The sequence below is a fragment of the Sinocyclocheilus anshuiensis genome, unplaced genomic scaffold (genome assembly GCF_001515605.1).
Source record: "Sinocyclocheilus anshuiensis isolate Anshui unplaced genomic scaffold, SAMN03320099.WGS_v1.1 scaffold369, whole genome shotgun sequence".
Taxonomy (NCBI): Eukaryota; Metazoa; Chordata; class Actinopteri; order Cypriniformes; family Cyprinidae; genus Sinocyclocheilus; species Sinocyclocheilus anshuiensis.
In genome coordinates, this window is record NW_015540935.1 from 1,219,804 (window position 1) to 1,238,075 (window position 18,272).

At 37.8% G+C, this 18,272-nt stretch overlaps 1 protein-coding gene across 5 annotated transcripts in view; it reads right to left on the reverse strand.

The window, feature by feature from the left end:
- Window positions 1-5,155: 5,155 nt before the first annotated feature.
- LOC107689543 (phosphatase and actin regulator 4A-like) overlaps window positions 5,156-18,272 on the reverse strand; it is a 72,615-nt gene continuing 59,498 nt past the window's right edge. For 4 of the 5 annotated variants that reach the window (XM_016487563.1, XM_016487561.1, XM_016487562.1 and 1 more), the window contains 8 exons: window positions 12,601-12,895; window positions 11,081-11,331; window positions 9,363-9,519; window positions 8,373-8,428; window positions 8,173-8,234; window positions 7,137-7,274; window positions 6,746-6,822; window positions 5,156-5,656 (listed from right to left, as the gene is read on the reverse strand). In XM_016487563.1, coding sequence (XP_016343049.1) covers window positions 5,641-5,656; window positions 6,746-6,822; window positions 7,137-7,274; window positions 8,173-8,234; window positions 8,373-8,428; window positions 9,363-9,519; window positions 11,081-11,331; window positions 12,601-12,895 — 1,052 coding nt within the window. In that variant the 3' untranslated portion in view covers window positions 5,156-5,640. Of the gene's footprint in view, window positions 5,657-6,745; window positions 6,823-7,136; window positions 7,275-8,172; window positions 8,235-8,372; window positions 8,429-9,362; window positions 9,520-11,080; window positions 11,332-12,600; window positions 12,896-14,193; window positions 14,326-18,272 lie in introns of all 5 variants that reach the window. The other variant, XM_016487564.1, reaches the window with a different exon arrangement.

Here is an 18,272-nt window from a genome sequence, read left to right on the forward strand (position 1 = left end):
AAGCCTTGTCTGGTACCCAAAATCAGACTTAAAAGCATTTTTTCTAGTATCCAAATATGTATTAAAGATCTTCTATCAGCCCACGAGGCAGACAGAAGAAGCTGGAGAAGACCAGAAAGCAGGAGCATCTGAGCATTGAAACAAAAGCAATTATGATTATCCTATAACCTCTGCTCATTTTACGGTCACTGTAGCGGCTTCTTTTTGGTATATAGCCACTTCCGTGTGGGAAAGTAAAATTGACACTGCTCCAAAGCCTGTTTGATCATGACTGGTGTTTAATGTAACAAAGGCATAAATACCTGAAAATAAAACAAAACTGTTACATGAAAGATAGTTGATATGCAGGTCAAAAAACTGTCTCCTTTCCCTCTCCCCTTGCCACACCACATCCTGTTTAAGACTTCCCCCAGGAAATGCCAAAATGGATGCAATTAATCTCATCCACCACAAGGGGGGTACGGAAAATAATACATACAAACATTCAATCAACACAGACTATAGAAAAGACATTATACAACAACATTAACACCTTTATGGCTCCTACATCCCGGCCCCTTAATTGACAATATTAAGGCAATTACAAATACCTATATTAAAGTAAGTCATAGCTCTCAACTGATCCTGTATAACTGAATAGTAAAGCTCATGATATCAGTGACTAAGGATGTGATGACTCATAAAGGTGATGATATACAGTAACTAACCTGTAAACCCTTTCACATTCACTTGTGCTTTTGAAAATATTTCCATGCTTCAATGCCCTGTCAAAACTCTCTTGACAGTTTTTAAAGTGGTAATTCACCTTCATACAGATTTGGAATGATATAAAGGTAAGCAAGATGCCAGACTTTTCATTTTGAGTAAACTATCCCAGCACGCTGGTTGCGTGTGAAATGGCATACTCTCTTAGGTACATATTTTGAATAAGTAATTACTTCGCGACCACTAAAAATGTTCTGTATAGTACCAAAGTCCCTTTAAGGCAAGTCATGTCACTCGGTGGCCATCTTTGAAACGCCTCTCGGGCATGCAAGTGCAGCTCCTATCTCTTTGAATGGGGAAACATCAAATTTTCCAAAATGGTTCGCCAAGCTTATGATTAAATTTCATATTTGAAATCACCAATGAAATCTGACAACAACTGTCTCATAAATGTTGTTTCTTATGGTCCAATAGCATTAAAAAAGCGTATTTTTCAGGCTAGACCAGCCAAATGCGAATGTGCAGTCCTAAGCGCACGTCTCTGAACGCTGACTGTTTCTAGCAACCAGGACTTCTAACAGCAGCTGCAGTGATGCGCTGACTTTACCGATTAGCCACTGGCTCTTTTACTCAGAAGGCAGAGCTTCCTTCAAGAGAGCGGCCTTATTGAGCGTTGCATTTTTCCCCATTCAAAACTACAGGAGTGACACGTCTTGGGTATTTTATAGACTTTGATAGTACATAGGTGTCCAATCCTGCTCCTGGAGAGTCAGTGTCCTGCAGAGTTTAGCTCCAACCAGCTCCAACACACTTACCTGGAAGTTTCTAGCAGACATGGCCTTATTATTGGGAGATGCTAGGGTCTGTAGAACTTACCATTGGAAAAAGCGTAGCGGCTATTTTTGCTCATGTGAGGCACTTTAGCCAATCATACAATGGCCTCTAGTCTCCTTCCTTGCATACCGCCAAAGCCGCAGCGCTAGCATTAACCATTATGTTTTTTGGGCTAAAGGTTGCAGGCTTGCCTTAGTGGCTGTGGCTGTGGCCGAAAGCCTAGGCAGCTCACTTGCTGCCTCGCTGCCCTATCAGGCAATGACTTTGCAGGCAACGTTTTTGCACGAAGGCACCTCGTGAAACTGATTTCGGACAGACTTCTGAGGCAGTGTAGCGGTTTAATGATCTACAACAAAATAGAACGAGTTTTGGTGATAACTAAACAAATATTTAATTACTATAAGACTGATTTCAATCCAGAACTAACATCAAAAGTGCAAAAAGTTTGTCAGAAATATAAATTTACACACAAACTGACCTCCAAACGCAACTTTCAGACGCCATCTTTATTTTTTAGCTCAACCATCACGGAATGGAACGCACAGGATTGTGGGATATCAAAGGCAGCGAAGGATACATCTATGAATCGATCAGATGAAGGTATCTCATGAGACAGGAAGTGAAGCTAAATTTGGATTCGGACGTGCATTGATGCCTTCCTACCTTAGAATGCGTCCTCCAAAGGCAGCATTTAAGAGCTTTCGGACGCAGCTTTTGTTTCTAGTGAGTCTGAAGTCCTTGAATAGCTGGATCAGGTGTGTTTAATTGGGGTTGGAGCTGAACTCTGCGGGACAGTGGCTCTCTAAGAACAGGTTTGGACACCCCTGAAATAGACCTTATGCGCCAGAGAAACAGGCACACAGCCATCTTTAAAATTCTGTCTTTGAACTTCCGTTATAGCGGTAGCTCTATAGCATCGCCATTGAAGATAAATTAGCTGGTTAAGTGGATTTACTTATTGTAGTTATTGAAAGTTATCATGTGCATTATAATGTTCAAAGCGGATGTCAACAAATGTCAGTAGACCAGGAAGATTTTAGAATGAGCAGATCATTCATAAATTGGTACGACCTTACCTTCACGCTGGGGAAATACAAATGGAAGACAGAAGACAAGGAGCACACTGCTGAAAAGGGGTGGAGCTACATGGTCTGTAGTATGAATGTGTAGATGGGATAGTAAAGTGTCCATCATATGCACACTTCAGAATCCCACTAGAACTAGTGTGTCATCTGGTAGTTTTTGCCAACTCTTTTATGAGTAATGTGAATTCACACATCTGTTTTTCACCTGCTTTGTAGTAAGGAAATATGTGATTTCGGACACAGCCCTTGTATTCTTTAAAGTCGGATGGATTCTGATTGGCTCTCATTGTTAAACATTCTGAAAATGATTCTAGCGACATCGTCTCGTGTAGCTAACCCTTTAAACTGATGGCAGAAGGTGTGACGTCTAAGACTAGTCTCCGTGTCGTTATCATTATAGCTCTGGTGTGGACATCCATATTCTCATAAAATTAGAACGATTATTAAAAATGTAGTTATAGCTTTCATTCTTGGTGTGAACGGGCCTTAACTGTGGGAAATGTGTGCAAAAGACAGATAAAGGAAGAGAGAGACAGTATGTGGATGAGAGAGAGTGCAGTGCCGGGACTGAAGAGGGTTGGAGAGCGGTGGAAAACCATTAAAAATGCATGATACGGGCAAACTTCAAAATGTCATGATGGGTGGGCTGTTCATAAACATATCAATAAGGAGGCCACAATGGCATTCCCCCTCGCAAGCTTATTAATTAACATTTCAAAAGCTTTTGAGTGCTCATAAAAAGATAGATTTCACTCTGAAACCACAGCAGACAGACACAAGTGTTGATACTTCACGGTTTAAACACACAATGCTATAAGAACAAGGATCACCATTACACGGCCATTGCAATATAGTGTAAAAAACACACATATATTACACATTTAAGAAATTCTTGATCAGACAGGTAAAAGAAACACAAGACAACTGGTAATTTTGAGCTAAATCAATAGTGCCCTCTACAGGCCCCAAGTAAATATTGCAAATGGAATACATCCCAAAACCCATGCCATTACACCATGGTAAATGTCCAAAAAACAGCGTATTTTTGAATAATTTGTTGGTGAACACATTTACTATAGTTGTAAAAATGAATCAAATGAGGCATCCAAGTAACACTGATATGTTCCATGCATGAGTACACAACTAGGTTGTCTTTATGTAAAATAAACCCCAAAATGAACCAAACTATGCTCACAGTTTAGTTTTAATTAATAGTGAAGTGAATGTACATGTATTAATTGACAGACCTTTTAATATATCTTTACATAAAAAAGTATCTATACAGCTGTTCTGTACCGTATCATTGTTTCACTTAACCTGCAGTCATTCTGTTTGCACCTTATAAAAAGAGGATAGTGTAACACTATAATTACAATTAAAACACATTTCTGATGTCAGGAAGACGAGATATACAATCAAATTAAATCTACAGCATGTCTCTATACAGTGCACAGGCCCTCTGGTGGCCAACAAAAAGTGTACCATAAAACTAGCAGTGACATGGAAATGAGTTTCATTTTATGTACCACTCAAAAATGCAAGATTTTTACAATGACTGCACGATGTAACATCAACCATTTTGTTTTAAATTGTTCAATGCATGGCGAACTATATCACAATTAAGAGCTGAATTTCATGAAACCCATCAACAACATGTCAAAGTCATATATTTTTTTATATATATATATATATATTAAAAAAAAATAAAAAGTTTTGCTTAAAGAAAATGAAGCTTTAGGATCATTCAAATGTTTGGCATTGTGAAAAAAAAAAAACATTCCAGTGATATGAAAAAAAAAATTATATATATATACTGTATATTCTTCTTATGGTAATATGTGATTTTTTTATTGCTTTTAATCCATGTTTATAAGAAAAAAATGTATTACAGTATTTTACTGTAATAAAAAAATCTATTACAGTAACAATAATTACCATTGAGAATAATGCACATGAGAAGAAGCAGAAAAAGACTCAACAGTAAAACATCCAACACATTATAATAAGAATAATTTAGGGGGGAAATATGCTTAAATGATGAAAATAATCTCACAATGCTAAAAATCTTACTGGTATATAGGCTTAATTTTCTCCATGCTAAAAAAATAAAAAATAAATAAATAAATAAAAAATAAGATTTTTGGGTTAAAATATGGCCTTGAAATATCTAAAGTGAAGTGCTATGTTGTTAAAAAGAGAAGAACAATTTTAAAGCAGGTGTTTTATCTGTGTGAAAAGTAAAACTATGGTAATTTACAGTAAAATGCACATAAAGAGAAAGTGAGACTGTGTGCCGACGTCCTGAGAATGTCAAAGATGTGCTTTCAGATCCACACATATCAGTAAGTGTGTGTTCAGCGTGAGAAACAGTGTTAAATGCATCTGTGTCAACAGACTTTCTTCTGTATTCCCCGCAGGTCAGGCTAAAGAAAGTCATGCACCAGTGTTAAGGCATAAGTGGACAGCATATATCATTACACACACACATGCATGCACACGCGCGCGCACACACACACATACACACACACACACACACACACACGCACACACACACACACACACACACATACATACATACACACACACACTCAGTCTCTCATAATCGCTCACCACTCAAACAGTTTAATCACCAGTGTCATCATTTCCATAAAAGTATTACTGTTATGTACACAAGCCTATTCTTGATCTCAGAAACATGTGCACCATAAAGACAATTAAAACAGCCCAGTCCACGCAGTCCCGTGTCCTCTTCTCCCTGAAATACTCTGGCCGTGGGAATCATGGGAACTCTACGGAGCGCTGGCCCTCCAAACCCGCTCCCCAAGTGTCTGAATCAACAAGTACCAGCATCCTGCACACACCCGCATCACTTCCTCCTCCTTTTCACTCCAGAGCACTGAGCGGCTGGCCTGGGCACTCGTCAGTACAGGATCATGGGAAACAAGATGCTGGAGTGAGATGGAGGCTTTCAGCTGCAGCTTTCATCCATCTGGGGCTTCCTCTTCTGAGATGCTGATTACGGCCGGTGAAACCTGCAAAAGGAATTGGAAAAAGACATGACATTTTCGTTATAAAGTCCAGGTGATGGTTGAAGACAATGATCATGTTCACATGCACATTATTTCCCAATTATTGCCTTTAATCAGGGAAAACAAAAAGGTGGCCGCCCCAAACACTTTCAATACTATTCATTCACTTTCAGTAAGATTGCTGTAGAAGTAACTAATGCTTTTATTCAGCAAGGGCCCATTAAATTGATCAAAAGTGACAGTATAATGTCCCAAAATATTTGTATTTTAAATATATGCTGTTCTTTTAAGCATTCTATTAATTTGAAAGGTTTCTTTAGCAGCAAATCAGCATATTAGAATGGTTTCTGAAGGATCAGTTTTGATCACAGGAATAAATTACATTTTTAAATATAACCAGTGTTCATTTGGACAGCAAATAATTGATTTAGTTTTAGTCATAGTCTTTGGACTGAAATACCATTTAGTTTTAGTCATCTGAATACACCGTGTCCTAACTACACGCGACGTGATAAAAAGGCATCTTTTCATGTTCATCTGAGTTCTTGTCCGAACCAGCCGCAATGGCGACGCAAAGTTTCTTTTTTAGAAACGGTTTCTAGTTCTGCTACGTTGTGGCTTGAAAATGTCGATACATTTTCGTCATTGTTTTAGTCATTCAAAAAGAGTTTTTATTTCATTATCATCTGGTTTTCATCTGTGAAAAAATGTTGTTGACAAAATGTAATTAACACTGAATATTTCACAATATCACTGTTTTTACGGTATTTTGGATCAAATAATTGCAGGCTTGTTGAGCATGAGGACTTTCGAAAACATAAAAAAAAAAAAGTCTTACAGACCCCAAACTTTTGAATGGCTCTGCAGATACAGATATAGATCAAGATCAATGTGGATATTCTGAATAAGATCCAATATTCGGATTAATACAGACACATGCCGTCTTTTTCAGATTAGTAACCAGGTATTGGCTGCTGGGTTATGGTGTTTACGTGAAGCATTTGACCAAATTCCCATTAATATCTCAATATTCTTGTGTGTGCAAACACTTCTTCATTTATTCCAATTAAGAAAGTGCTGAAAGTGTCAGACCTGGTGTATATCCTGCTCTTCTCATGGACTTCCATTTCTGAGCTCTTATACTCGTTCAGCTCTTTTCTTATGGCTGCCTGGAAGAGGACAAAGAAAGAACATCATGAACGCTCAGAGTATCACTATAAAACACCTTACAGTACACCTTATTGAGGATGCCATGTGGTCAAATCAACATACAATTCCAATACTTTAATGTCAATATGGTTGAGAAACAGAGTCTGTCAATGTCACTGTGCCTTTTCAAATAAGATATGTTTGGCAAGGAGGTTTTGTGGTTTTTAATTATGTGCAAATGTGCAAACTCTTTACAATTTACATAAGACACCATTTAAATGCTGCTATATCAGTCACCACTAGGGGGAAGCTGCGAGCAGTGATTGGGTCGGACCTTGTCAGCAGGTGTGAGTTTGGTCCAGGGTTTGTCGGCGCGCCGGTCGTAGTCTCGAGCGTGAGTGCTCTCCACATACTCATGAAAGCGCAGGATCTTTCTGGCCTGCAGTTCGGCCACCGTGGGCCTCTGTGACAACTGCAGACAGAGACACAACAGCATTTGTTTTCAAGTTCAGTAAGATTAGCACATACTTTCACCACAAGCAAAATATTTTTGCCCCTAATGGAAAGAGTGTGAAAATTGTAACTTGGTTAGTTGAAGTTTTTTTTTTTACTTTTCACTGACAGTTAAGTTAAAGGAGCAAGTCGTCAAGCATTTCTATTTTAATATGTATTATCTAGTTTAGAATTTTAAAACTCTAACAGAAGTGATTTAAGATGTTTTTATTATGCAAGAGAGAGAGATACGAGAGATAACTTACATGAGCAAGATTTAAAATTGTAATTATTTAAACTTTCCCTGATTAACAACTTTTAACACAGGGACACCATTCAAATATTTGGCATCTTTTTTTTTTTTTAAGGACACATTCAATTGATAAAAAAAGACAGTAAAGCCATTTACAATGGGACATGTCTATTGCAAATAAATGCTGTAATTTAGAAATTTCTATTCATTAAAGAATCCTAAAAAAAAGTTTGAACGACAGTTTCCACAAAACTATGAAGCAGCACAACTGTTTTCTTATATTACCAATGTTTAAATGGTCCTTAAGCACCAAATCAGCACCAAAAGGAGGGTGGAATTGCCATCAGGGGAATACATTACATCTTAAAATATATTCAAATATAAAAGTTATTTTAAATTGTAATACTATTTCACTATATTACTGCTTTTATTGTATTTTGATCAATTACATGCAGACCTGGTGAGCAGAAGAGATTGAATTAAAAACAAAACAAAAGAAAATCTTTTACTGACTCCAAGCATTTGAACGGTAGTGTATTTGTATACAAAACTGATTCTAAACAAGACCTTTAGAGGTTTTCGTGAGAAACAAACTCAATCAAGTAATGGATGTGTGCCTCCAAACCTTTCTGGTCAGTCTGCGCTTGATTTCACTCCTTTCTGCCCGTCGGTCTGCTTCATTCTTGGCTGAAACAGAAGAACATGCTGATATTATTATTATATTTTTTGTTTTTTACTGGAAGCATCACAAAATTGGGAACTACACCAGCTATGAATGACCACAAATGCTGTGGAGGACTAGAAGACCAGGGCTGTAAGACTGACCTTGTAGGATGTTTCTCTGCTCAAGCTCTTGTGCGGTGGGTCTCTGACTCAACCTCCTATGAGAAAAAACACACAGTGTCAGCAGAGACGAACCTAGATTAAGTGGCTTCAAAAAGTAGCCTAAACACATCTAACAGAACATAAATTGTTTATTTTTTCCAACATTAAAGTGCTTATTTTTTAATTAACTAAATGACTTTATAATAGAAGAAACAAATATAATACAATCTTCAAGATACAGTACAATCTTCATATTTATAACCATATATATGGTAGAAATATATAGTTAGTATATGGTTATCACATTTTCTTAGCGATATATGCTATTTACATTATGTAAAAATAACAGCATTTTCTTTGCAAGAAGTGTAAATAATAGATGCTATTTATACTTAGTGCAAATAGTGGCAGATATTTGCACCTCAGTATTATATTAAATTATTAAATAGTATGCAATAATAGCATATTGAGTGTCAATAATCATATTTATTACAATTATTTAATGGATGCCGCCTTATTGGGACAATAAAGCCCTCCCTATGTCTACCTCAACCCTTCCCGATAAACTCTGTGTTATTAAATACCCGTGAGGCACTTAATTTACACTTTTCGAACATTTGTTTCGTTTTTATTGTAGATAAACACCTTTTCGATCTGATAAGTGATGGGAAAAGGGAGAAGAAAGAGTTGGGCAAAAGGCAGATTTGATCTTGGGTCGATCACGTCAGAAGTCGTTGCCATGCGTCTTACGCCACTGTTTCTGTGTTTTGTAATTTGTGTCTGTCCCAAACAGACACTGCTCGGCGGAGTTACTGTAAATAGCCTCAGTCAACAAGGTGGGATATTTGTAAATAGACTCTCCGTTAATATTAACATTTCTGATTATTTAAACGATCAGCCCTCGGGTAACTGCCTGCCTTATTGCTATGCCTCTGAGTGTCAGTGTGGATTACAAAGACCCATAAACCCGCAGTGAACGCACACGCAGACCTTGTGAGGGTGGAGCCAATCTGATTGCGGACAGTTTCCCACTGCTCTTTGTTGTTCCAGGTGCTGTTCTCCTGGTCCTGAGACTGCTCTTTCTCCTGCTGACGCTCCAGCTTCAATGCCAGAGTGTCTTTACGCTTCACACGGAGTGCAAGACCACCTGACGAGACACACACACATTACTTTTACTTGTACACTTTATATTTACTTGTAGGCCAATCCGACACAAGAGTGAAAAATATCAGTTCCTGCATCCAAATCAAGGTATCGGTATTGATATCGAACATTTTGGAATGATACCCAGCCCTATAGACTACCATTCAAAAGTCTGTATGATTTTTTTAATGTAGGGCTGCACGTTTAATCGAATGCGATTGTCATGCGCATCTTGTCAGTAAAGCCGGTTCTGTGATTAGTAGTAAATCTCCATCACATGCTTTCAGATGGAGCAGCATTTACTACACAGAGCCGTAGTTCACTGACAAGCTACGCAAAATCGCGTTCATAATCGCAGACGTTATAATCGCGCGATGATGAAATCGAAATCATTCTGCGATTATGAAAGCTGAAAATGAAATGAAATGAAATGAAAATACCACATTTAATAACATGTTTTTACTCCAAACTCACTTCATAACGTCAGTCGAGTGTTTGAAGTAAATCCTTCTGTGAGATGATGTGGCTTCTTACACAGAATAAGCCACACAACTATTTTTATATTAACTACTACCTGCAACTGCAACTATATTTCATAGTATTCTAAGCAGTGATGAAGGCTATGTCGATTAGCATTGCATTATTATATACTTTACTATAATAAAAATTATAATAAGACAAACTCAGATAAACCATATATTGTCGTAGTCGTGTGTTTATTAGTCATGTTGAATCAATGAAAGTAGTTAAATCTTGTTTATTCAGCTGCAGCGATAGGGATTTCCTGGGTTTCTTCTGCGAGGCGTATTTGGAGTTTCAGTGCGAGAGCGCCCTCTGGCCTTTGGATGGAGATTTACTTCTGATCACAGAACCGTGCTTCACTGAAAGATATGCATGACAATTGCAGCTTCTGCCTAATTGCGATTTATCGCCTTTGCAATTTAAATTCGATTAATCATGCAGCCCTATTTTAATGTCTTTGAAACAAGTCTCTTATGCTGCATTAATCTGATTACAAATACAGTAAAAATAGTAATATTCTGAAACATTATTAAAGTTTAAAATAACTGTTTTCTATCTGAATATATTTTAAAATGTAATTTATTCCTGTGATGCAAAGCTGAATTTTCAGCATCAATACTTCAGTGTCACATGATCTTTCAGAAATCATTCTAATACAGTATGCTGATTTACTGCTCAAGAAACATTTCTGATTATTATCCTATTACAGTTGTGCTGTAGATTTTCTATATATTTTTCCCGGATTGTTTTGATGAATAGAAAGTTTATTTGAAATCTTTTGTAACATTAAAAATATCTTAACTGTCCCTTTTGACCAACTGAATCTGTCTTTGTTGCATAAAAGTATATATAAAAAAAATGTATGCTGACCACAAACTTTTGAATGGCAATCAGAGTTTTAACACCTTATTCCACAGTTTCATGCTTTAAAATGCCAACTGTGGTAACAGTAAAGTGCTACGTTTTTAATGCACATATTATTAGTACAGGACATTCCTAAATAACCCTCATACAGCTGGTCAGACAGTATAAAAGGATCATACTCTTGGGAACATCCTCATCATTATCATCTTCTTCATCGTCATCTCTGTAATGGATGGGTCCATCCGAATCACTCTCCTCGTCCTCATCATCGCTGTTTCCATGTCCCGCATCCTCAGGAATGACAGTGACCCGCGGGTCTCCCACCAGACCGCGACGGCTGCGCGGCTCCAGCTCCGGCTGTTGTGTAGGCCGAGGGGCAGGCCGCAGCTTCTGCAGCTCTTCTTCAATGTCAAAATCATCGTCCTCAGGCCTAATCAATACATAATCACAAAAACACAGTGAACATATGAATGGTGTGTGGTTGTGTACATTTTACCGCAACACATAGCATGCATGTAACATATTATAAATGTAGTGTAGTGTATATGTAGCATGATTAGGACAATTTAAAAGCATTGACAAACCAAGATCTCAAAAGATATCGCACTGATGACATTGGTGTAGAAGATGTAAAGCATGTGCTGCTTTGTAATCGGTTTGAATATCTGCCGGCATAGCACTTCCGATTTCTCTTTTTGACGAATACAGACTACTGCCACCTACTGGATGGGAGAGTTACTTCCCCTCACACAGGCACAGAATGTACAACTAGTTGGCCATAGTCTTTGCTGGAAATTTACTTGCCCTCGGGCCATCCAAGATGAGTTTGTTTATTCATGGAAACAGATCTGAAGAAATGCAGCATTGCATCACTTGTTCACCAATGGATCCTCTGCAGAGAATGGGTGCCGTGAGAACGAGAGCTGATAAAAACATCACAATAATCCACACCACTCCAGTCCATCAGTTAATGTCTTGAGAAGCAAAACAGTGCAATAAACAAATCCATCATTAAGGTGTTAACTAATGGCACTGACTAAAATACAAGTCCTTTATCCATAATGTTGCTTTCTCCATTAAAAAAATCATCTCGTCTGAATCAGGAGAATAATATTAATAGATTAAGCAAAAACAGTCCAAAATCAGTTCTAAACAAATATGTGGGTGGATTCTGATGTGAGAGGACGACAGGGGATGTTTCTTCCTTTTTCACTGGAAGAAGCGTTGTTATGGATTATGGACTCGTATTTTGGCCAGAAGTGACTGTTTGAAGTTATAATGCCTTAATTATGGATTTGTTTCTTACAAACATGCACCTTTTCACTTCACAAGACATTAATTGATGTACTGGAGTGGTGTGGATTACTTGTGGATTATTGTGATGTTTTTATCAGCTGTTTGGACTCTCATTCTGACGGCACCCATTCACTGTAGAGGATCCACTGGTGAGCAAGTGATGTAATGCTACATTTATCCAAATCTGTTGTGACGAAGAAACAAACTCAACTACGTCTCAGATGGCCTGGGGGTGATGACATTTCCAGAAAATGTGTAAAATGTGTAAAGAAAATGTATAGTACACATAAGCAGCATAATACTAGGCAACATTTCTTCATGGGATGCAAAAAGTAGCAATCTGCTACAAGCGTCCAAGAGCAGAGAACACTGTGTTCTGAGATAAACTGATATGCACACTCACAGTCGCAGAGGTTCGATAGTGACAGGAAGAGAGTTTCGCCCCCCTCCTGGGGCCTCAGTGAGAAAGTCCGGTGGTAATTCAAACAGAAGCGAATGAGCTCGCTGGGATTCTTCAGGACTGGGCTGGACTGGGCCTGGGCTGTTCAAGGCTCTCTGGATACGTATGTACAGAGGTAAGGGAGGCTCAGGCTGATTGGCCGAAGAGTCATCTGAGTGGTGTTTGGTCACAGGAGTCATCCTCTTTGGAGGAATGGGAGGAGATCGCTTGACTGGGACCTGGACTTGAGAGGGATCCACTGTAGAAAAAAAAAATAAATAAATGAAAAAAATAAATAAATGCAATCAAAATAAACTTCACAAGAAATGAGGGTTAAAGCACATGTGGCAACAACAAATTAGTCGGTATGAAAGAACAATGATTTGCATGCCATGGAATTAATCATATGGTATTAGTACAAGATGAGGAGGGATTTAATATTCTAAGATAATAGATTCTACAGATAATATTCTAAAGATAAGTGTTTTAATATTAAGGTCTAAAACATACCACTCTATGCAAGTTTATGAACGCAAATCCTTTGGCTGAAACCTGTTCACACCAAGGACGATAAATGTAACGATAACTATGAAGTTTTAATAATTGTTAATAATTGGGAAGTCCACATCACAACTATAACAATGGCACAGAGCAACAATATCGTCGGAATCACTTTCAGAATTTTTTTCACAGATGCACAATTAAAACATAGTTAATCAGAACTCACGACTTTAAAGAGCAAAAGCATTTAAAGCAGCAAACAACAAAACTGCAGTGTGTGTTTATAGTAATCAGAACATAATAAATGTCCATTGGTGTGGACACTAATACGGTTGTCATTTGTTACCGTTTTTGGTGTGAACGGGCCTTAAATACCTTTCTTCAAAAATTAGGCCAACTACTGTCATGGCAGAGCAATGGTTAGAATTGAATCTTTCTGAGCAAGTTAGTTAAAATGAACATGAAATCTAAATCAACCCTACTTCGTTTCTTAATGCCACGTTAATACACAGACGTGAAGAAAATAACTCCTATCTTTGGTACTGTGACAGTGCAGGTTAAGTATGCACTTGCAACGTGTCGGCCAAGCATTCATGTCTGAATTTGTGCACTTGCGTAAAGTATGTTTCTGGGCTAAATGTCAAAAATCTTCACCTTACATGCAGGCCAGGTCTATATTGAAACCTCTAAAAATCCACTAGACAGTGGACACTGCCACTCAGTACTTGCTGTTCAGTGACACTCAGTCAATTTTTAAATTCTGCAAGAGGGTGTTAGTATACAGGTACATTTTCAGATGTCAACCAGATTGCTTCTGAATTGTATCTTCTTTACTGGTTATTCTGTTAATCTTCAATCGTGGTTACATGTAATTTTCATATCCTTTGAATAGGATGAACTCTACTCCATTCATTAGTTCTCAGTAATTGCAGTGATTTGGAGCAGGATCATGGAGATCTTGAGTATGGGTGTGAAAACAAGCATGACTCTGTGAGGTTATTAGAGCATTAGGACATGCATGCCAGATGGTGTGGGACGGGACGGCACCAGGGCTACCTGGGTGGAGCTGAGCGCCCCTGTGGCTGAGGTAGGTGGGCAGGGAGAGATAGACCCCAGACTCTGCCTGCTGTCTCCAGCTCGTCCAGTACTGAGGCGGCGGAGCTTTGTAATATCTTTGTAACGTTGAAGCTTTGGGGTGGATGAAGGGAAATGTGTTTTTAACATCTCAAACAACAAGCACACGTACTGTGGGACACTGGTCCAGTTCAAAAGGTGACACCTATTAAAACCTCCAAGCCCTTAAAGGGATAGTTCAGCCAGAAATGAAAAATCTGTCCTCTGAAGATATGATTACTTTATATGGTGAACAGATGTAATTTAGGCTTTTATTCACCTATAAACACTGATCAACGCACATACATAGAGCTCGTCAAATATGGTAAATGGAAGCACAAAGGTTTGATGTGTGAAAACCAATGAGGTTTGCTCTTGCAGCAATGTTTATATGCAAATAAATGCTTAAATTAAATCGGTTTATCATATAAAATAATTGTTTCTATTTAGAAGACTTGGATTAAACTGCTCGATTCATTTGGAATTTTGTTTTTGTTTTTACAGTGATCTTATGAAATTTTTGAAATGTCAAAGTTTTGGTGGAATCACTTTAAATAGAGGAACGGAAAATGTTCAAGTTTCATTAAAAATGTCTTCCTTTGTGTTTTGAAGATGAACAAAAGTCTTATGGGTTTTGAACGACATGAGGGTGAGTAATTGATGACAGAATTTTTTAGGAACGGTTAACTATAAGTAAGTTAAAACTATCCCAACATGTCATCTTCTGACTCAACCAATAGCAAAAGTATGATGAAAGGCAGTAGAACGCATATGATTATTTGCGACTCGTTTGGTTTTATCAGTAGTCCAGAAAGACACACTTTAGCTTTAAGCTGGTGGCGACTTCAATTGTGGTAAAGTCAAATCTACAAAACAAATTTAAAGCCTTTAAAGTAAATTGAGCTGAAATGAAGTGAGAAAATTATGTATCTTAAATACAACTGAAAAATGTAAGCAAAACTTCCAACAACAAAGCCAGTATAAACCAGTTTGTGGGAAACACTTCAATTGACACTTCAATTCAAATCGACTGTATTTAACCAAACCAGCCTCACAAAAAAAAAAAAAAAAGGCAAATCTAAGAATACACATCAGTCACATAAGTCAATGGCCTCATCCAGTTTGAATATTTTTCATTATGTCAGCCTCTCAACTGTTTAAGAAATACAACTGAAATGGGATTGTCCTGGTATCTGGACTAGGGGCGTCTATAAATGGATCCCGTTGAACAGGGATGTGTGTGCTGGGTTTCTGACACTTGGGCAGCTGCTGCCTGCCTCTCATGCCACTGGGCCACGGCATGTCTAAAGTTAACTTTCCTCAGTGACACTTTAAACCATCAGCGTGAGCTCTCTTCTAGTTTAATTCAGTCCACAAAATCTACTGGAACAACCGATAGAAAATTAGCTGCATATTAATGCAGCAAATTATGGCTGAACTCACTGATTCAGCCAATCAAACATTTAAACATAATATAAGGGTGTTTACTTTCAGTAAACTTTTTAGAATTCTGACTGAAGGATTTTCTAAAATGTCTATGGAGAAAATGAAAGGGAAAAATACATCCAGAACCCAGGTGGCTGAAAAAGTGGGCGGTCTCTATTGTACTAATAACAAAAAAAAGCTGAGAACAAAAGTACAGGGAGTTCTCATGTCTGTGAGCAGACAGAGCGCCAGCTGCTATGCAGGACAAACAGACACACTTAATTCAACAGGAACATTAAACACACACACACTTACTTTTTTTCCATCCCTGATTTGTTGTGTACTGTACAGTACATTCAAAACTTGTCAGACAACAAACATTGTTTGTGTCTCAGTGTAGCTGTGTGTATTACCTCAGAAGTGGCTGACCCCGGGGCCGCTGCAGCACTCAGAGACAGGTGTGTGAGATATGAAGCTGCTCAGTGAACAGTGTGCCAGCACAGCAGAACAAACAGCACAGAGACATGTCTGAGCCTGTCCATCTCACTGGAATGCTCATCTGTTTCGGGGCTTCGGAGGGAGGGAGCAGCAGACACTAACACACCTGATTCATTTAACACACAGGCCTTCGTCTATTATTAACCAACCTGATTTTGATGTGGGAATAATTAAGAAAAAATAACGTGCTCATAACGTACAGCTGCAATGCCCCCGTGGCACAAAGCATTTTCCCTCTCTTTTCCTCTACCTTCCCGTTTCTCTTCACTGTCCTATACATTACAAACACACAAAGGCCATAAATAAATATACAGAAATTAAAGAAGTAGATGAAACTGACAATAGGATATTGTGTCGTTGAACTTAATCCATTACACTGCCCCTCAATGTTGACACCTGTCAGTATATTCTTTGCTCAATGCCACAGAAGTTTCTTCTTTATGTATGTGTAAGAAATTGAATAATAAACTAAGCCTTAATACTGTAATATTACCTAAGACAGCTACAGTGTGCACCAGACTTTGTGCTGATAATCAAATGTCCTGATAAGTTAAACTAGGATGTGAATTTACAAGATAACAGTTTTAATAGTTTTAACATGAATTTCAGAACAATAATATATTTATAAATTAACATTAATCTAGTAGTCTATTAGTTAGTTTAATGTATTGTTTATGATATCTAAGACATTGAATAATGTTAACAAATTGAACCTTAATGTAAAGTGTTACCAATGTTTTTATTCCGATAGAAAATTTGTATATAAACAAAATAGCTGTAAGCATAACTCTGAATTAAGTCTGGTATTGTCCAAGCTAAATCATGTATGTCTCTGTCATGAATGAATGAAGGCTGTATCACCAGTAAAATTAAGCTCTGTTGATTAAATATTAATTAAACATGAATCTGTACTAAGTCAAAACAATGCACTGCAGGACAGGAAACAATAAAGCCGATTACTGAAACAATGAAAGTACGGTATGACCACACAGGCAGGTGGTGCATGGAAAACTATCTACAGAATGACAATCCATGAGGAAGACAATGTACAACAGTCAGGGACATGTACACTATGTATGGTGATGGTCCAGACCCAGCTGTTTACAGTGCAGTGCTGCATGACCGGGTACTGAACAGAACAGACCAAGGCTAGAGTAACAAATCATTCTGAAGAAAAAAAAAATGCTCTTAACTGATATATTAGAATGAAAGTTTAGAATATTTGTATTCCCAAAAACATTGTTCTTACCTTTTTTCTTAAGACAAAATCGGAATTCCTAAAAAAGAATATTCTTAAACATAACTAAATCTGGATAAATGCCGACACATCTTAAATCCCCTAAAGGAAAGATGTTTAAAGGGGTCGTTGATTGCGATTTCACTTTTTTAACGTTAGTTAGTGTGTAATGTTGCTGTTTGAGCATAAACAATATCTGCAAAGTTACGAAGCTGAAAGGTGTGAAAAATAATGAGTTTTTAAAAAAAACGAAGCATTAACACATGTTAGACTTCACCCCATAAACACAATCAAGCCTAGAAAAAAGCCAGTGAACCACCCCTTTAATGAAACTACTGGGTTGTTTAAAATATTAAGCATTGCAACATAACATGAAATGGCACAAATCAAAAAACTCAACCGACCTTAGTGTGTATCAGTCACTCCTCTCTTCCTTTTCTGCAAATGTCTCCACTGCTAAAACGACATTAGGGGTGTGCCCGAAGCCGAATACCTTATTCGGAAAGGCATGGATAATGGCTTTTAAAACGAATAACGGATAACGAATAATTCTGCCCGAATATTCGGCTGAGGCTGCAGCACGTGTTTGCTAGATTCACAGGTGAGCCAGGGGATCAGCGCGATATTTTACACAAACCTCTAAATTCACGCAATGATGAGTGTGTGAAGTGAATGAATGTAAACTTTACGAATGAAAAGAGTGCAAATCAAACACTGCTTGCTGTTGCCTCTCCGTGCATCTCTCAGAAATCAGAGCTTGGCAAGAGTAATATCACCTATAATAATACATCATACACGTTCTATTATTTGTATATATTTAAAAGGCAATGATTTAAACCTTAGGCTACGATATGATACACGA